The 21196-nt window shown below is 43.3% G+C and overlaps 1 protein-coding gene across 5 annotated transcripts; it reads right to left on the reverse strand.

Annotated features, from left to right (window-relative positions):
* Positions 1 to 2837: 2837 nt before the first annotated feature.
* On the reverse strand, positions 2838 to 19983 carry LOC146268232 (methylated-DNA--protein-cysteine methyltransferase-like). Of its 5 annotated transcripts, none has more exons than XM_084709826.1 (5): positions 19888 to 19983; positions 18588 to 18735; positions 10442 to 10602; positions 5657 to 5796; positions 2838 to 3531 (listed from the first exon to the last, which is right to left on the reverse strand). In XM_084709826.1, the coding sequence occupies exons 2-5, from the start codon at positions 18719 to 18721 to the stop codon at positions 3403 to 3405; spliced, it is 564 nt and encodes a 187-aa protein (XP_084565952.1). In that variant the 5' UTR covers positions 18722 to 18735; positions 19888 to 19983; the 3' UTR covers positions 2838 to 3402. The 5 variants fall into 5 exon arrangements, with proteins under 5 accessions (XP_084565952.1, XP_084565956.1, XP_084565953.1 ...); XM_084709830.1 differs by having other exon boundaries at positions 2838 to 3547; XM_084709827.1 differs by having other exon boundaries at positions 19925 to 19971.
* Between the last annotated feature and the right edge of the window lie 1213 nt (positions 19984 to 21196).

The raw sequence follows: 21196 nt of genomic DNA on the forward strand, positions 1-21196 counted from the left end.
AGGAATACACACACATGCACACACACGTCATGTATGGCTGCTCATCAAACGTAATTACCAGGGCTTGGAACAACACACGCTTGTGGTTACGCTGACACACACACACACACAATTATAAACAAACCATAAGATGTTACCAGCGAATATAAATAACATTGTTTCAGGTGCAGCCAATCCTGCATGGATACGAACACTTTGACAAACTATGTCTTTGTTGTTTACTAGTTTGTAACTTATCTGAAAGACTGACACTGAGGGGGCTGGGAGGCATCCTTGCTCACTTCTAATCAAAGTTTTCCCATTAGTGTACTGGGCGTCTTTGTTGGGGTGTTTCTTTGTTCAAAAGAGACAAAGGCCCCATCTGACTCCTGCTCCCTAAGAACACAACCATCATTACAGCAGCATCAAAGTATGCCGTGTTGTTGAAAACCCCTGTTTCCCTTTGAAAGAACGGCTGGACTGTGGTAGTGTGTGTCGGTATTAGACGCTGCGATGGCAGCTGTTGTGGCTGGGCTGCGCGGTGCCGTGGTGTCAGGGCCTTTGAGGCCATCCCATCCCCGACCCGACAGCGGGGGAGGAAACCCGATAGCCCTGCCAAGCCCCGCTCCAACGTCTGCGCGTCTGACAGAAGGACACAGCCATATCTGCTCGGCTAACACTCCTCTGGCAGTGAAGCGGCATTACTCTCTGTTTGGGATGGCCGGTGAGTTAAAGAGGTGCATATGTGCTTTACAGTTTGCATTTGCTCGTATTTCTTTGGCACGCAGCGGCGCGCTTGAACGCTACAATGGGAAGGGGCTGTATGTGAAGTACGTTTGCAGGACTAATGGGCTGTGCCATGTAGAAAGTAGCAGGTGAGCAGACTATAAGTTCTTCAGGAGATAATAATGCTCCAAGTAATTAGAGGGGGACTGGGGGGGGGGGGGACTAGAGTGGGAGATTTGGGAGCAAAGTGTGTGTATTTGATGTGGGGGCAGAAAATTACTCTATAATGAGAAAAGGTGGCAGGATATGAGATGAGAAGCCGGGAGTTGGAGACAGGATATAACTTATGAGATGGAAACGGTAGAGAACGTTGTTGTATGAGCTCAAATGTTTTTTTACGACTATCAGCCATGATGAATACAGTCTGACCAGATCACTGCACTGCAGTGAACATTGTGAAAGCCAACTACCATACCCTCTGTCTTTGTGAGGTTCTAATGTGTGTCTGTGTGTGAGTGTGAGACAGAGAGAGTGTGTGTGTGTGTGTGTGAGGGGGTTAATAAATGTTGAATCAAACCCCGCACGAGACTCTCACACTCCTTAAGGGTTGCCCATTAGCGGTGTGTGGGTGCATGGGGAGTTTATCAGTGTCTGGGTGATTTATGAAGTCAGACTCAATATCATCTACTTCACCCACACACATATACTGACACACAAACGCACACATACGGGGACATGCTCATGCACACACATGCGCACGTGCACGCAGACGCAAATATGAGGTCAAAATGAGGCGTTTCACTGAGATTGACTGTGCAAATGATGAGATAGCCTTAACCTCTTTAAAGCTAATTCCATTGAATCCCAGTGCCAGAATGATAGGGAATGGGTGAACATATGCATGGCGCTAATATACATCCACACTACTCATTCATTCTTTGTAGAAAGGGCATATATTATCCCTGTGAGCTCTCTGATCCCTGAGCAAGCACCTCTCATGACCAATTACTTACAGTACACTGCCTCCACTAATCTGAGACTGTGGTGTGGCCGGACTCTCTTTCACACTCAGAAATAATAGAACTCTACAGACGTCAATATCTTGCACTCCTAAATGATGTGGTATTCCACTGAATTGACTGAGAGAGAGAAAAAGAAAGATATATATTTATATGAAGAGAAAAAAAAAGAAGAGGGTGCTTACAGTGCACTTCAGAGTGGCCCTGTCTTAAATGGGACCCCTTGTGGCTGTGTCACAGCTCCCTTCGTTAAGGGGCTGACTGTAGCTTGTAGTCACCACAGGCATCATTAGCCCTGTGCGAAACCGCAGACTGAGACCCATTCTTCATCTGCCTGTCTGCCGCCTCGACATCCACACGAGGACCCCTCTCCGATGGCAGAGCGGTGCGAGGGAGTCCGGCACCACTGTCAGACACGCGGGTGAGCTGATAGGAGAGGAAATTCGGAATGTGGCTACTTCAGTGTAAATGTATTCAGCAGCCCCTCTGAATTGGTTTCTATGAAGGTTATAGTGGATATATTTTTGGAAGGTGGATTAGGCTACCTGAACAGCACATTGGTAATGTCTCCCAGGGGCTCACTAGGTCAGTTCAACACTGCTCTCTGAGAGTGGAGGGGATTATCAAAATTGAGCAGTAGAGTGTACTATCCAAACTGTACTATATTTACAGTGCAGCGCATAACCGTGAAATATACACTGACCAGTGTTAAACAGTGTCTTGGGATATTGTCATTTGAATCAGCTGAGGATATTGTCAAGCACTCAACATCAGAGCTGCTGTAGGGGCTTGATCACCCTGAGGAAGATCGTATCCATCTCAATGAGATCAAATGATGGAAATGAATGCATATATGACCTAAGTTAGGGGTATAATGCTCTTTGTAGAATTCAAAGCACTTCTTTTCCCCGTTCTGTACTGCCCTCTATTGGAAAGCACTATTTAAAATGAGACGGAAACTGGAATATACACTGAAGTGACTCAAATAGTAGACAGATGTATGGTAGGTGGCAGAAAAATACAAATTCAAAAATGATATAAATGTTGGTTCTTGATCAAAATAATAGATACATGAGTAAGATTACTCATATTGTAAAAGTGAGTAAAATGTCATGAATTAATAAAACTTTATTTACTTTGTGAAAAAAAAACTGAAAAGTGTTTTTAAACAATGACACTCGATTGGGCAAACTGAACAAATTAATACACTGTAAATGAGGACAGAAAAAAGCTTTAAACCAATACAACGCTGAAGCCCTATACTGGATGTTGAACAAAGAATTCACTTGGCAGGGAATGAAATAGCCAACAAGAAGTACAAAGAGTAATTCAACATAGGAAGGAAAACAATTCAAGAGACATATTTTAGGGAAAAAAATCAAAAAACATTCCAACAATATCTGGCAAACTGAACAGACACCCATGGGATCATGTTTGTAATTCCTGCTGTTCTCTGTTAAGGTTATTTCTGAACACACTCAATGAACAACAGCTCTCTTGTCACATGAACTACGCATTACTTTCATTAAGGTCATGTATTTTTTTAAAGACAACTCTCAAGTTTGAGTTATTGTGGAAGGTGAAAAGAAGCAAACAGGCCGTCCATCCTGGTCTCGTGGAATGGTATCATGGTTTGAGTGCTCTGCTTCAGTGAGCGAAGGACAGGTTTGGCTCTCACTCATCCTTCCTTTCTCAGCTGCTCATGGCTAAGCAGCCACTGTTTCAGATGGTTTCCCTTGCCACGCATGTACGGTCCACTCTGGCCACTGCTGGTGATGACCCGGTGGCAGGGGACAAGGAGAGGAACCTAGTGCCAGAAAGGTCTTCAGTTACCAGCAACGAGGAACAACAAAACAATTTTCAACGTAATCAGAAGAAGTACATGCAAATCCTGTTACTCCTGTTGTCAGGTCACTATAGCCTTTAAGAGACACTGTGCCACGTTGTACAAAATGTAATACAAATGCGATCCCATTGTCTTCAGCTCCGATAACAAAGAGAGTCGCTCAACCTGACTCTCACCCAAAGAAAAAAGTCTCCCGAACGTGACACGGTGTGAAAACATGAATCTACGGAAGACAATTTTCATGTTACTATACCGCAGTCATATTATTTCATTTATTCATGAAGCCATAACTGTCAAGCTTGATACTCAATAGGTCCACATTGAGAATAGCTGCTCAGTCTTTGGATGGACATAAATGTTTTTTGCTCTTTAATAGTATAAAGCAAAGCAGCAATCAAAAATTAATGGGCAAAAACACCAGCAGGATGAATATTCAATGGAGAGGGTGTCAACATTAAGATGTGATAACCCTGTGATCATTAAAAAGAGGGAGTCAGTGGAGCGTTTATGCTTGTTGCAGTCGGCTGCCAGGGGGGTCCTGAGTTCTTTGTAAACTAAATGGCTGGAGAAGGATTAAACAAGCAGGCAGAAATCCCTCCTCTGGTTGTGAATTTGGGGATAAGAATAGAAGCAAGGGGTCGAGGACAAGATAATTACCATTGTTTATTTTCACAGGAAAAAGTCAAAAAATATTGTATTTGCAAAATGCTGTTTAAACTCTGTCTAGTTACGCCCCCATATAGTATATAGCGGTTATTGCTTAATAGATGTTGCCTCCTTGCAAGGTCGGTTGTCATGGTGTGATGGCTGTACCACTCCTTCCTTTAGAGCTGTACAGCAGAAGGAAATCCAATGTGGCTTCAGCTCAAATCCATCATTAAACCCACTACCATATCAAGAGCAATAAAACTTTTCAACCCCTAGATTAACCTTGCAGACAGCAAGGTACTGCCAGAATACTCTGATCAATACTGGGTTCCCTAGGTTTGGAGTGAAAGCAGGCAACCCTCAAGGCCTTTGGATCTGCCTGTTCACCGAGGGAGAGAGCACTACACTCGGCTTATCAATACTCAAATCCTGGTAAGGAAGTGCCACGGTGAGGCTGGAATCAATACCACGCTGAGCTTTCCACAGCTGAAGCCCAAGTGTATCAGCACCACTGACAGGTAATTGACACTGACAATCTGATTGGACAGTACAGCTGAATCATGAGCCCTAAAAGAGCCCCGCTGTCAAATATGCGCCATGCTTTCACTGAAACATCATCTTGTGCAAATGTATGTCTACTACATATTTTAGAAATAACTCAAAAAAAAAACAAAAAAAACATTATTTATTCAGATCCTAATAACCGTTAATACACACTGTTAACTGTTTGCTAAGTGTTATCCAGTGTTCACACAACAACTATGAAAAATTACCAAGGCAAATAATACACACTTTGAACTGTTTGCTAAGTGTTACCCAGTGTTCACACAACAACTTTGAAAAATTACCAAGGCAAATACACCTTTGGCATAAGTGATTACTGTGCATATGTGCCTACACTAAACAACACATGCTTGTGTGCGTGCATGCGTGTCTGCCTAGTTCCGGAACAGTGGAGGCAGGTAGTGTTCTGTTTGACACGCCACACCAGTGGTGCCCACAGCGCTACATGGGCAGAGCTAAACGGGCTTTGATCAAATGGTTTGATCAAAAGGAAACACACAACTTGCCCTCTAGCCCTCCATTTTGTACCGAGTGAATGAATCATTGGGAAAAAGACAGCAACCATGTTCCCTAAAAGAGACAATTGTGGTTTTACCACATAGGAGAGGCCCCAGAAACTTAAGGTTGCCGGTAGAGATCCTAAGAGTTGTGGTGGCTCAGTGTGGGATTCTTAGGATTTTATTATAATGCAACTTTAATAATGTATGTATGCAACTTTAATAATGTATATCCCTGGTAAATGTAGTGGTTATTTACTTAATACCTTGATCTTCATTACCAGAAACAACAACACATTTAGCTCTGGTTGAAGCCCTCGTGGTGAGTTTGCCTGGAGAACCTGAGGTGCCTGTCACACAAAGTTGGGCCAACTAACCGGGTTCCTCCTCATGGCTCCTCCCACTGCTCGTGAGGCTCTTGGGTTTCCCGCCATCTCAGCCAGGCGCTTGTACGACACCGTCTCTCCCATTTTCACGTCCCTCAGAAGAGTTTGCAACACTCGGCTGGTGAATGCATCTACACAGGGGGGGGAGGAGGGGGAGGACAGGAGAGGAGTGGAGGAGAGATACGGAAAAATAAAGGAGGGAAAGAAACGAGGACCAGCATTTATTGAAATCAGTCGCACACAGAACTACTGGAGTGACTTCTCCAGTGGTTCACAGACGCTCACAGTGAAGTACCATATTGACTACGTCTCCTTGAGATATGTGGTACCAATGAACATAATAAATGTCTTGTACCCGCTCAAAATAGCTTTAACTGGACAGTGTAAGCTGTAGCCTGACATTTCATGCGGCACAAGAAACCGAATGGATTTTCATGAATTGTCCTTGCTCGCCTTAATTTGTTCTTTGGAGAGATTATTCAACGTCTACAGAAATAATGAAATACCTTAATTTGACCTTAAAAATAGCACTTTAACATGGGGCTCGGTTTGATATGAGAACATTATTTCCAAAGCAGAAAAATCTAGGTTATGCAAGGAAAGGTCACAGCTAAAATTAAAAAGTTCGCTCTTTCATTTAAAAGGATTAAGAGAGGCCAAAAAGACTGCAAATGTGCTCCAGATTTTTAATAAAAATAATTTGAATGTTGCATACCATTTGTGGCAGTGGGATGACTTTGAGGTTAATCAGACCAATTTGTCCTTTTAATTGCTTTCTATTCAGAGTAGATTCATTATATCATCTTCTCTTAAATGGTGGAATTCACCGAATCATCTGCAGCTTAGCAGACCATATTAACGGCTTTGATTTCATTAGCACGGTAGAGGCATTGTCTTTTACTGTACAACCACCAGACACCGGCTGAAAGGCATGTTTGGATAACCAAGATCACAGTGAAAAAGAAATATACCACATTCCGAGCAAACCCTCGTTTGTCCTCGAGAAAAGACGACGCGTTCAGAGCGCCGTACTGTATCTGTGTGGTTGAAAACCACCTTTGTACAGTGGATTCCGAAACAAAGATCTTGTTATCGTGAGAGAACATTCCTCAAGTCTGCTTCACCCACACCCGGTCATGAAAATTCAATTAGTGATCTCCCATTCTCACTCATTTGCATGGTCTAAGAGAGCACATGACAAGTGATCTATGTGAAATCACTCTAAATTGGCATTGTGTGAAAACATGTCACCCCTCACTATACCCCCCCCCCCCCACAGTCTCTCTTCTACAGAGTGAACATCTTTGGCTCCCCAGGCTCCCTACCTTATAGTCACTCTCTCACACAAAGCCACGTGCACAAGGCAATTTGCCTAAACTGGGGGGAATAAGTGTAAAACCTAAAGGGGGTAGATTTGATTGATGCACACCCATGTGGGTTCCTTGTCTTGAACAAGGCCCGTAGGTACGGTTTAATAATTTTTCAGGTAATAATCACGCTGTCAACGAGAGGGCTGATGGCTTCTTGCACAGACTTAATGCTATGCGATATACCCTTATCAAAATTGTTCTTATACATTATTCCTGCTCATGCAGCATGGATTTGGCCACGTGGAGCATGTGGTGCATATTGATATCACAGTGATGCTCATGACAAAACGACAACACACGGGAACAGATAGGGACTGCGCGTTTCACAAATCCCCGTTGATGCACACATTATTGAAAACCGTCTCAAAGTCATAGTGCCACTCTGTGCTCAAACACCATTGGGCTAAGCTACAAACAAAACAGCACAAGGCCGTGGCTGTTGTTTCAAACAGCTACACGCTGGGTTAAAAGTACTGTGTGGTTCTTCAGACATATGTAAGTGTGGGTTGTTTAACTGTGAGTGTGGAGGTTAGAGGAGTCTGCTCCAAGCACAGCTGAACCGGGGGAATTCACGCGGGTCACTTTAGGTGACCTGGGATGATTTCCAGAACGGTCCCCCAGCCCCATACTTCATATAGGGCTTAATATGCTGTGTCTAGGGTCAGGACCCTCTTTAGATAGGGGAGCACCAGTGTCAATTGTTTAAATAAAAGTTGAGGGGGACCACTTACAGGTTTACGGACATCCCGTAATTATGTCACAGGTCATTACCTTCCAGCAGGCTGGGAGGCCAGGCTACAGGAGAGACCAGATTGGCTGGCGGCTGAAATCGATGGGCAGGAATGGATCCCACCATTATGAACATATTGATGGCGTGGTGTACTTTCCAAATTCACCACGTCAAAGAAGAAATCGAATCGTTAATAATTCTTCGCGGACGATCTCTTTGGACATGCGATCGGATCCGATTTCCCAAATAGCGGGGACCACCTGGTCCCGGCTGACAGGGAAATGTCACTTCGTGGCTGACATCCGCCCACCGCGGGTAGTGGCGAGAGCACAACCCCAGAGTGGAAGAAGCGGCTTCCTCATTATCCACTGGGCCTAATGGGAGGGGAGGCTTTGACTCCCAGTCAACGGGTCTCTTGAGTCCGGATGGATCCACCCTTTTGAAGGCCGACGGGGGTGCTGATGACTCTCTGATTATTCGATCGGCTGAAAACGTTCATTTCCCTAATTCCTCTCCACATCACAGGGGTGAGTCGTGGTGAGTGTCTCATCTCGCTCTGCGCTGTGCACAGAGGGAGGTTCACTCTCCTGCAGGAACTCTGTCTTTTGGGGCTTTGAAGCCCGTACCCCCCTCCTCTCCACTCTCGCAGGCCCTGCCCTCCCCCCTATCCCCCCACTCTCCACGGCTCTGTTCCCCCCTATCCCCACCCCCACCATACCAACCCCCACACCCCCCCCCCCGCCTACCGCCCCCACACCCCCTCCCGCCACAACCCTTCCATGCACATTCCCCATGCCGCTTACCCAGACTAAGATCCCCCTCCACTGTTACATATGGATGTTTTATTAATGAGATAAGAAGATGCATTGTTTCTAAGAAGGTTTGTGTTTTCGAGGAGATGCGCGTGCGCGTGCACGCACACAAACACACACACACACACACAGACAAACATGCACTCGCACGCAAACACACAACCTCCTTTCCTACCTCAGACGACCAAAGAGGCGTGTGTGTGATGTGTTTAGCGACGGTGAACGCTGAAGGAGAACGGGCTTCACATCTCTTCTCGTGTCACCTCACTGCAGTGCTATCCTGTGACGGCTCGTATGAAAAGCTTCTTGTTTTGTCAGAAGCGAGTAAACAAAACACAGGAGCACATGAAGAGGTCATGACAAGACTGTGTGGCATGCTGCAGAAGAAACATCCAGAATGTCTAGATCACAACACATTAGGCAACAACTACAATAAAAAAAGTTGGTTGTCAGAAATTACAATGACCTGATTAAACTTGTTTTTGTCTTATTCCCACTGTGGTACGATGACAGAAGCAATTAATTCAGTGGTTACAAAGCCTCCTGTAATTCTTACCCAACATATAATAAGACAGTAGACAATGTAGAGATCCTGCAAATCACCCCAAATAAAATTCTAGAATTGTCTTTCCTTGGAACAAATCCTCCGGATGTACGAGTTGAACATAGCTACTACCCCAGCATGGCCTGTGGTTTTAACTGCTGAGAGCTCCATACCCCTATGCCTCGTATTTATTCAGCCACTCAACAACAGACGAGGGAGAGAGCTGGAGCGCAGCACAATCACCTATTCAGATCAGGTACTAATGAAGAATTCCATCTATCCTGAAATTTAATTAAAACCCCAAAGACTTCAGATGAGATGCGATTTGAAAGAGCCCGGGGCGGGTACACAAGCACTTGGTGGCGAAGGGAATCACGCTGAAAGTTGATATCGTAATTGGTCCTGATGTATTTTCTGCATTGCCTTTGCGGGAGCGTGGGACTCGTAGCTGTATACAGGGTCTCGGCGGACTACCTGCTCATTGAAAATGCCATCACTCAAGTACTGTGGATCTGCATGAAATTAGAGAGCAGCCACAGCTTGATTGCAGAGGAAGAGAAGCACAGTTGTCAAATACATACATTAGGGTGTTTCTTTTTCTGTGTTCGTTTTCTCCTTAAATGCCTTTGTCCTGTTTGAGAAGTAAAAACAAGAGAGCCCTTTTTTTCCTGTCTAAGGAAATGTGCCTATAGTATTCTTTCAAAAACTATTCAAATCCTAAATGTTTTTTTAAGTGAATTATCTTTCTATCTTAAAAATAAATAAAAAATACAACAAGAACCTCTCCAAAATGGTGCATTTTACTCAAATTACCTTCGTCGTATTTAATAATAAACTATAGTGTCACAACTTTTGGTTGAAAGGACAATAATTGTCCATTCTTTAGTTTCCCCTGTCCACTGCAGTAGGTGACTGGTCAAGCCAACAATACGCTCATTGAAACTTTACTACCATTCACATGCTCTCTCATAAAAAAAAAAGCTTCCTGTCTGAAAATGTCAAGAGTGGAATTTGATCAGTTTCAAAGAATGTGCCAAGAATCATGGGAAAGTTGGCCAAGACTAACACGCACTGCAAGAGCTACAGATTACTGAACCAAGTTACAGCTCTGTGTTCAGTGCTCTCTTTCGCTCCTTCTCCCTCCTACCTCCCTCCCTCCTGCCCCAACCTCCCCCCCCCCTCACTATTTCCCTCTCTCCCTCAGCCATAAAATACTTCATTATAACACAGTGCGCCAGCGAGTGTAAGTGATGTAACTGACAATTAAGAGTGAAAGCCCGATCCCAGTCATGGCTCTGCAAATATTTATCCATGACAGACCTCCGTGCAGGGCGGGGTGGTGAAAGGCAGGGAGGGGGAGACTCCCTACGGTCCACGGCTCCGAGAAGTAGGCCTGGAGCCATTCAACGCAGCGCTGCAACTCAGGGCTGGATTCCGCTCGGCCCTCGCTGACCGCACAGCTCTGGGGGGGCTCACTTGTCCTAGGACGTCCAGAAGAAGGAAAAAGTCATAAGGATGAAGAATTCCTTGTTGGAGATTGATGTGATGTGCCAGAAGGGTGTTATAAAATGCCTTGAGTGACTCGGATGCTAACTGACAGAACAGTTTCGGTGGAGTGTTTAACCAGGAAATGTTCATCATCGAGCGTTGGCCTCGGAATTTCAGACAACTTGATCAAGCCAGTTTTCAATAGTTTCTAGAACTTGTAAACACCTTTGACACTTGCACATTGCAAAGAATAGCTACGAGCAAAAAACACTTCAAATGAAAATGGTATAGTGTTATGTGATTATAAAGCAGTGGTGACAAGCCACAAAGAAATTGGTATCCTGTATACCTTAGCGAGTAAACGGCTGCTTACAGGAATTTGTTAATCAGTTACCAGATGATTCTCTCAGTGCTGCTGACTGACCACCCCCTGGTCAAGGCCAATAGACTGACCTGCATTTGACGTTAAGACCCTACTGGGATGGTCCTCTCTTAGCATGTGCATTACTGCAAAGTGGACCTCAAGCTGTGTGTTAGATCTAACATACACCGCCAACTCCATTAACTGGTCTGCGGACCTATAAATAAATAATATCACCATTTAAGTGCCCTTTTTTGGAAATTGGTTTATCCTGTACGGTATTAATAATACACATTTACTTTGTTAAACACACAGGCCATCGTTCTTGCTGCTCGACCTCCTGGTGCATTAGTCAACACGGTGAGAGTCGACACGTAAGTGTTCCTACACTACTTCAGGAGGTCACAGTTTGAGCAACATTTTATTCAACATCTGAGGAGAAAGAGTTGCCCCTGTGTTATGACAGGCACAGTTCAGCAGTTTAGCTTGCAGTGAACAGCACTGCCTGGCAGTCTGGGGCTGTGATTTGATGATCTGGGGTGCTGTTTAACACTCGGTGTAAATACTGTAAAAGGTGTAAATACTCTGAAGTGTAAATAAACCCAAACCACAGTTTATAGTGAGTGTTGAAAACTGAGAAAGCCACCCGTGGCCCTGCACTGAGACCCACTCAAACAATGGCCATGGCTCATGGCAATCTCTGTCGGCATGGGTGAGTGCCTAGCCAGCCCCTACTTGTCATTGTCTCTCCTCTCTCTCTCTCCCTCCCTCCCTCCCTCACCCCCACCAACCCCCCCCCCCCCCCCTCCCACTGCTCCATCCTCATTTCCCCCCTCTATTTCTCTATCCTACTTTGCCGGGACTATTGCCCCCCCCCCCCCCCCCCACCACCATACACTTTCCCTCAGTGAAGATCTTCAGGCCACTGTTCCCTCTCGCCCCTCTCTAGTCCACCCCCATCCCTCCCCTCCCCACCACCACCACACCACCTCTTTCTCTCAGAGAGGATGTTCCAGCCAGTGCACACTGACAGCTCAGGGATATTGTGTGTGGAAATGTTCCTGTTGGAGCCGCGGGCCCCGACAATCTGCTGGACAAAGGCTAGAGCACCTTTGCTTAAGGCTCAGACCCTTTGACCCACACTGAGACTTCAGACTTGTCACCAGGGCTAATTTTCCCCTCTTCGGCTGACAGGCTCATGCTAAACGTGTCTGAGTGAGTCTCCGCTGACATAAACAGCAGAGCGCATACTGTACGGTATTCACAGAATGGATGTCTGTAAGGCGCAGTTGGCGAAGCATCAAGTCTGGACTGTATCGGCAACATTGGTGGCACTGTATCAGGTGGGAAACTAAAATGGTTATCAAATCAATGTGATGAGTGTTCTTGTAATTACAATGGAGGACAGAAAATATATAACATATAATATATAACTGATGTAACTGTTTTCACATCAATACAAAAAAAAACTAAAGAGAACATCCTGTCCAACTTTTCATGTCCAAAAAACGTATATTTTTTACTGTCTTTACATCTTTCCTTCAGTCCTTCTTAAATGAGCAAAATGGTTCAATCTTTACTGCTACTGTAAATTCATATTGAATAAGATAGAATATTTGGAACATCAGGTTTCTGTTCTTTCATTGGTGTGAATATAAGATACTGACTCTAACTTGGCAATGATTTGCAGCGGTTGAGAGAATATTTCCCTTGATAGCAGATTGTGATTTAAAAGAATTTCTAATATTGTGCTCCTGTCACAATCAATTCCCAATTACCATAAATCATTGCTGTGTAGAGTGAGAGTCATTTGGCTCTCCACCTATTTTCTTCCTCTAATATAAAAGAATGAATAGGGAGTTGATATCACCGTTAAGGTGGTTATTTCATCATCCAGGAAGAAACAATCAAAAGGGACAAAGAAGGTGAGAGAGCTGGGAAATATTGTTTCAAGAAGAAGAAAAAAACGGCATCCATTTTGTAGATTACCATGAGAAATTTTAAAAACTTGCAATAGTATTACTTTACGTCAGTATGACAGTCAAGCTACTGGGCTTGAACACACAGAGCGTACGTTAGCAGACATGACTAATTGCAATTGATTTTGTCAATCTGGTATAGGGGCGCCTTTTGGAACAGTGGTACACCCAAAAAAAAGTGGGGAAAAAAAAAAAAAAAAATGGGTAGTCATGCCTTCATGCTGTGATGCGTGATGAGGCTCATTCTGACTGGATGGCCTGTCACGTTTGAAACGGCCTGTCAGAGTTCCCCTTCACCAATCATGGGTAACACAGCGGGTCAGAGGATGAAATAGAAAAGGCCAAGACCAGTCCATATTTCCCTTAGCCTCATCGCGGCGGCTACTTAACTGGGAGATGTCAAAGACTCAAGAGTGCATGAAAACAGCCTGAAAATGACTGTCTAAAAAGGGAAAGGACGATTCCATGTCTCTATGAATGTCAAGATCCTGATGGTTTTTCAGCCAAAGGCTGCGATACAATTGTAAGTCACTTGCTCAATACGGCTCGTTCAAGCATTCCCGAGATCCTTCAGATGTGGATCTAGACGCTGACACAGAGAAGTCAGGAGCTTTTAAAGCAGCTCACTCTAAGCTGCCCTGCTTATTCTATTCCACAGGCCCTACAGTATAGCTATTCTGAACCTCAGCATGTCATCTAGACTCAACAACAGAGAATCCATTAACTGCTCTCCAGAAATGTAATAGCTGCCTTATTAGACAATGTGTCCATCAAAGAGGATATGGGTCTCACACTAACCAGTTCAGTTGCACGGTGAGTTTCTGTGCTAAAATAATTATACTCTAGAGCAGGCAACACAGCATGCAGCGATTAGGCCTCCCCCCAGCTAAGCGGCCACAGGAGTCAACGTAGACATGTTTTACTAGAGCTTTACCCCTCGCCCCATAATGCACTGCATACACACCCAACACAGCTATGTTTATGTACAAGTGGCTAGTGAGCACTTTAAATGGTGTTTTTAGTCTTCTATTCTCAAGTGCCGCCAAAAGAGATTCCAATTACCAGAATGCTAAGAAGCCAGAAAGGGAGACACAAAGTACATCAGGGATCCCCTGTAGCTTGCGACTGGGACCGGAGGAAACTCCACTGCTAAGGGCTGAGAGATGGGGGACAGTGACCCTGCATGGATAGCCTCTGTCAAAATTTGACCATGTCAAGCAAAAAGGCATTATGGGAATCCAGTGTCACCAAGTCCTAATTACTGTCTGTGTTCGGAGCAAATTACTGCCTTGTTCCTCTGATTAGCGAGGAGGCTAATCTTCACCTGTGTACGCCAGCACTGCTGAGGGCCCTTGAGTGTTAGCGCTTCGTCTTCTGTAATTTATTTTTAAATCAGTGCCCGCTCCCAGGAGTTTTGAGTGTTTTGTTGTGAACCGCTTACCATGATCCCCACCACCGCCCCCTCACCCCTAAATCCTTGACTAAATCCTTGTTTGGTGCCGGAGGAAGATAAGCAAGAACAACACTTGGGCATAATTGACTCGTACTCCTCTCCAAGATGTCAGAGTAAAATCATCTCTCTGCATATCGCCTCGGTAGAATATGCGAGGTAAAGGGGACTATGTAGTCCACTGTAACACAGAACTCCATTCCGTTTTAAAAGTCACCTCAAATAGCATCATGCTAAAAGTTTTTCGGATGACAGAACAGAAATAAGAGGAATTGGAACTCAGCCCAAACCCTCTGCTACTCAACACTCATCACCCTGAGACTAGTTTTAGAAATCTCAACATTCCCTAATGTTCAGCTGACGACTGAGGGACTGTCAGAGGGTCTGTCCGTCTGCGATGGGCGGTTTACAGGTAGTGTGTTACACAGGTGTTGGTTTACACAGGAAATGACACATGCAGGCTGATTGGGGGAGGTCCCAGGGGACTTGGCCGTAAACACAGTGCACAGATGGGTCCAGGGGCCAGGGGGAACAGCACCTTAATGAACACACAGCTGAGGACAACTCCTCGCACAATACAACCCAGGGATTACCTAAGGCCACAGGAAAATAAAATACAACATTTGAACTGTACATCATGTACATTAACATAGCATGCCATATTCTAATACATGGGGGTTTCATTTTCCAAAAAGGCAAATAGAAAAATCACACCAAGATATTAGTTGAATTAATTTCCTGCCATTTGTTTCTACTTCAGAATGCCGTAGTGCTGGTCTAGTGTTGAGGGACATGTTAAGCAGTAGCATACCCACTCCAAATCCGTAATGTACTCTCCTTAACTAAGTCCAACCCCCACTAGCCCACAGAGGGAGGCCGACATTTGCTGATAAGAGACCTTGGTGAGAGAAAGAAAAAAACTGGCCCTCAATAGGCAACACACATTCCCTGTGATCCAGAACATTGATTCACAACACTACATGAGTGTGAGAAAACAATAAATGCGTCACCTCAGACATTTCACACCAGTAGTTGGTATTGTGTACAAGCTGCACTGACAGCTAGGGTATTAGACAGGAGGGAGTACCAGTAAGTGTCCCGGCACGCCGATGCGACTGTGATCACGTTGAGAGTGAGGAGCTAAAGAGTGAAAACACTCGACCTGTGAACAATGAGGACACTTTGCATCTCGTCCCATGTTGTCCGTGACAATGGAAGGCTGTTGGGCTAACTGGTGATAAATAGACTACACCCTTCTCTTTAAGAGCAATACAGCTAATCGGAGACTCAGAGAGCAGGTTTATTCAAAAGACTAATTACTGTTGTACCTCACTCCAAATGTAAGAGCTCTTATAGAGGGACGAGAGGGGTTCTTTCCTCTTTTCACTTCCTGATGGGGTATTTCTTTACAAGCCGGCCTGCTGCTCAACAAAAGCGTAAAACAAATCTGTGATTGCTTTCACCACTTTAATTACATTCAGAAATGGCATTTCTGCCCACATAATACACCCCTATTGTTTCAGAATTATCTTTCTCGGAGAGTAAAATCTACAATATTTCACGACACTCCAGAGCTAAATCGCCTCTTGAAATTGAAATATGCTGGTGAAATACAAAATAAAAAGACAGCCCTTGCTGCTGATATATTGGAGGCGCCTTGGCTTTCTACAGACTGCTATTATTATGCATATCCAGGTAGAAAGTTAATTAACCCAAAGCTTAAGCTAATTATGGTAGCAGAATGCTATCAACCAAACGCTTTCAGTCAGACAGCTGTCCAGAATTGCATTTGCTAATCATTTGTCTTTTGCCGGAGCATATGGTACATTTCCCCGCTATCAGAGGAACAACAAACAGATGAAAATCATTAACTAAAAACAATGTGCAATGTGAAAAATCAGACACAGATTTATACGGCTTTGTGTCAGGGAAAAAAAGGCGGATTTATAGCCTGGGAAATATAATGATAATTTTGGTTTGAGCCACTTAGGATTTTCGGCAGATCACATGACCCATGTGTGCTGGGAATTCAGATGCACAAATATATTGTTTATATCTATATGCAAATGAGACAGAATGTTTATTGTTTATGCGTGTAATATTAATTAGAATTTTCTATGGAAGCATACAAGAGGAGCTTATTTTGAACAGCTTTCTAGCTTCTGGTGTATTTTCACTTGTCCTTCCACTGCAATGTTTTTGTATTGTTGATAAAGACAAAGCAGTTTCAGCTTTGAATACATCAATTATTGCTCTAAAATCTGTTGGGCGAGATTTCTTTTCACAAAAACACTGCTGGCTGTTAAAGAATGATTGATATCAGTATTGCCTTGCAACATTATCCAGCAATAAAGACTACTCAAGTTCTAATGCAACATGTCACACATGGGCTCCTGTAGTACATTTCTATTGAGGACCTCACAAGCTAAATTGCTTTTTCCAGCTCCTCCACACCTCAGTCGGGATGACAGACAAATTGATCAAATCATTGTAAAATAATATGCCCGCGAAATGTCTCGGGGCACAAGTCCAGCCCCTTTTCCTTTCATTTTTTTTCATATTGCACCCTAATAAAAAATACTCCCTATTTTGTATTATGTGTCTATGTTGGATGTAAAGGTCGAAAAGCATCATATTTCAGATTATAGTAATCTCCTGTAAACAAAATGTGTGTAATTTTTCAGTGAACGCTCTGGCCATGCTAAACTAGAAGGAAACTGGTTAACAGAGTTGGGCCCCAACAGGGGTTGTTGAGATGTAATGAATTTGTTCATCTGATGGTGCCTGCAGGGCTGTCGTTAAAGCCACAGAGCTTTATTTCAGGAAATGTTGCTTAGATCAGTAAAGAAGCAAAAAGGGGCCTCACGCGTTTCCATTAGAACACTGACGGTCATGGGGTGTAAGCAATGCTTCAGGAGCATTTGTGTAGCAATAATGACGTTTATCAATCAACTATTTATCATTGTCACGAATGCTTTGCTAGCGCTTATGCTATCCACATTCAGTCACATTATAATTCCACAAACATTGCCAATCCTTGAGCCTTATAGTACATCTTTCCATGATAAAAAAAAAAAAAAAAAAAAAACATGATTTTGATGATGGGTTAGGCTTGGATTTAAATCCCGTTCTCACATTAGAGGACGTACAGAGAAATGTGATGGAGACTACACGTATGATCGACATAGCAAATGATATTAAACTGAGAAATGATCTACTGATGCGAATCATTACATTCATTTGCATATTCTTACTGAACCTGAACACACAAATTAAACCACATACAGACTGAGAGGGAGCAAGGTGATGTGCATGGTTACAGGACATCTTTCATAATCAGAATTCCATATTATTAATTTCCTCACTTCTACTCATTAACAAGTAGAATGCTTTTACTGCTTGATGCATTTTAGGAAAATGGAGACAGTCACGAAGCAAACACATGTTGAGGTATAATATACAAGCGCATTAATAGGTTTCCATAAATTAGAATTTGCCATACATTTTCAAAAGGATGACTTCCTATTTGGTGCATTTGAAAATTGTTTAATTTCCAGAACCAATCAAGTTTATCAAATGTGAATCTGTGATACATGGATATTTAATTTCCATCTAATCAAAACTAATCTGAGATGTCGGGTGTGGACCTGAAAATGTAAAACTGTAAAATTGAAGAGTACTTTTAATGGAGATTTTAATCATTTTCAGATTTTTTCTTTTTTTTTGCTGGAATCTCAGAGCATGTTACTGTAGCTACGGTATAAGAAGTGCTTGTTTACACTCTGAAGTAGAGCATACAGCTGGGATCAAACATAACTTCAGAGTACAGTGCCAACCATGATCCCAATAGCCTTAGCTGACCCAATAGACTTGGTCTCCGATGAACTCCTTTGTGGATAATAAACAGTAATTTTTTTCTTCAAATATTTCAAATATACTGCAGGAAGACTCACTACCACATGCCATCAGAAATCTAATTTCAAGCTCAACCGTATTCTAGTGCCCCTCATATTTCTAGCGCCTCTCATATTTTGCCCCAACTTTCTCCAGGATATTTCTTATGGGATCTACAAAAACGCCCTGCTTCCGATGAGGAATGGCGGCACTCCATCATTGGAGTGGATTCTGTCTGCCTGTAAATTTCACACCTTTGTTTATAACGTCACTGAGTAGGCTGTTGTACAGTACCTTTCAGCAGGTGCCACATCCATTATGATCTGGATGGTGTGCACACCATTCTCACATGCGCTGACTTGGATCTTTCCCAGGGGGCTCAGCAATGAGATGGTCTTCTGGGCACACGAGCTCTCTCTCTGGCTCATCTCAGCGTCCTACACTAGGAAACAAATCGCCTTGTATTCAACAGAGTATTAATGTGGTTAACTTTTTCCATTTTCATCCCCTTTCTCGGTGAATCGCTTATTGAAAAATGTGGCACGCACGTGTCACACGTTGCATGGTACAATGCATGCCCTTCAAACAATGTCATGATTTGACTTGATCCTTACATTACAATCAAGGATTTTCTGTCTTCCATGAAAAAAGCAACAATACGCCTACCTAACCAATAAATCGTCCATTTTCCCCTTCTTTCTGTTCTATATATCACATAAATGAGAAAAACAATGCAGTCTGTTCCCTTGTCTGGTGGGGGATTCCCTAGATAGCTCAACATTATTTTCAATCCGTCATTTTTGGTTGATGGCCGGGATGTTTTTCTAGCATTAAATTTGTTCCTTAGGGTGCAACTCCGATGGGATTCTGGTTTCCAGCCCTTAACAACAGCAAAAACGTGCAGCTTTTCTGACGACTGAGATGGATACTGGCAATAACCAGACAGCAGTTTCTTTTTTTATTTTTACTTTGAGGGGAGGGCAGATGATTGACTATGTTATATGTGAGTTTTTGAGAGATGGGGGTTATAATAAATAAAGGTCACATTGATTGGAAAGGTTTCCAACCAGGAATCACTTCTTCCAATATGGCCTTCTGTGTTCAACACACTGGACGTGTAGTACAGAACAGTAGAGTAACTTTGCAATTAAATTGGCTTATTGTATTCCAGCATTAAGGATGCTGTATTTAAGTTACTTGCATGATAACATGTATTGAAAGCAACATTTGAGCCATGTTATGTGTGCATTGAGTCAGGCTTTCATTTTCAGTTTATCATACACCCTACAATAAACAGTACAGTGGCTGTTTGCCAAGATAAACATTTGAAACTTCTCACAAGTAAGGATCCCTCGTGTTGTTCTGTCTGAGTTGAGATAATATCAGACTGCAATGCGTGTTAAGGACGCACAATGGGGATGTCATGCAACCTGCATCGTATCCCCGATTTTCGTGTCATTTGAGTGGTAGGCAAAACAGGCGTTTACTCTCCAACTCTAAGTTCGTTGGCCACTCTTTCATAAAAAGCATGAGGTAAGATATAAAAGCTACAGTACGGATATCATTACAAAGATACAACTTTGCTGCAGCTTACGTTTAAAAAATGTTGACCAGAAACATTTTACCCTTACAGCGTTAGCGTGTGTACCGCAGATATTTTCTTCCGTTTCCGTTACAGCATGTATCAGGCAGCCAATCAAAAATCCTTAGCACCTCCCACTCCCTTATCACTATGCGATCATTGGACAGAAATAAATGTTTCCCTCCCCTCCCGAAATGACAGAGGACGAGATTCAAGTAGATTTAGAAAACAATGTTGACCATTTTCCAAAAGGTTTACCTGATAAGATTGAACAAGTAAATAAAACAGAGCATAATGCACAAATACTTTCAAGTATATCTTTTAATAATACCTTGTGCATTATCTTTAGTAAAATAATGCATTTTAGTTCACCCCTTATTCATATTGTATGGGGCTAACATTAGTCCACTTCTCCCACTTAGTTTAATCTGATCAGGCTACTGTGAGTGTACACTCTCAGTATATCATTAATCATAAAGTGATACAGGACAAGTACTCCTCTGCATTCTACTATCTGCCTGCACTTTAGACAGTCATTCCGTGCAGGCTTCCATTTGGGGAGTGTAGGCTCTTTGGCCCCCCACACCCCGCTCCACCGTGGTGAGGGTGGAAGCAGGGAGAAAACGCTGGCCCTGCAGAGACCATTTTGAAATCTGTGAGGATTTCCATGCCATCTGGACCCGCTGCCAGTCTGCCCCAGATAGTAAGGGTTGGCAACGGTACCCGACGGTGCAATATGGCTCTCTCTTTAATGAACTACTAACTGTCCCCCGTTTTAATTGATGTGACATTTGAGTCATTTATCTCTGACATTTCAATGAAGGATGATTCTCTGCCTTGCCATTTACTTTTTGTGTGTTATTTCTAAGAGTCATTTGCATTTTGCTGCTCTAAACCTGCTTTTTGTCTCTCATTAGCTAATTACAGGAACAGGCATGATTAATACAAATTAACATAACACAGTTTAATATACCATGGGCTTGATGCAAAATGAAACTTTGTCTTCAAGTACAGAGGAGTACATAGGCTGATAACATTGACTTCCTACTGTAAAAAGATGACTTGATGACATTAGAGGCCTGCAACCTTTATCCAGATAGCGACATGTACAGTGTGGGACAACTTATGTTCACAGCATGGTGAGAATCAAGCCCAATTAATCAGCATATGATTGCAGTGAGCAGCCCCCTCTGCTGGATCACCTGAGTCATTATTGCATTTGAATAGAGAGCATCTCAATGGCCTCAACATACTTCTTACCCTGTGTTCTTGCAAGTACAGTATGGAAAGGAGTGTACAATGTGGTGTTTTGTACAGTAGC

Source organism: Hypomesus nipponensis, chromosome 11, assembly GCF_054491055.1.
Source record: "Hypomesus nipponensis isolate SF chromosome 11, ASM5449105v1, whole genome shotgun sequence".
In the NCBI taxonomy this organism is placed as follows: Eukaryota; Metazoa; Chordata; class Actinopteri; order Osmeriformes; family Osmeridae; genus Hypomesus; species Hypomesus nipponensis.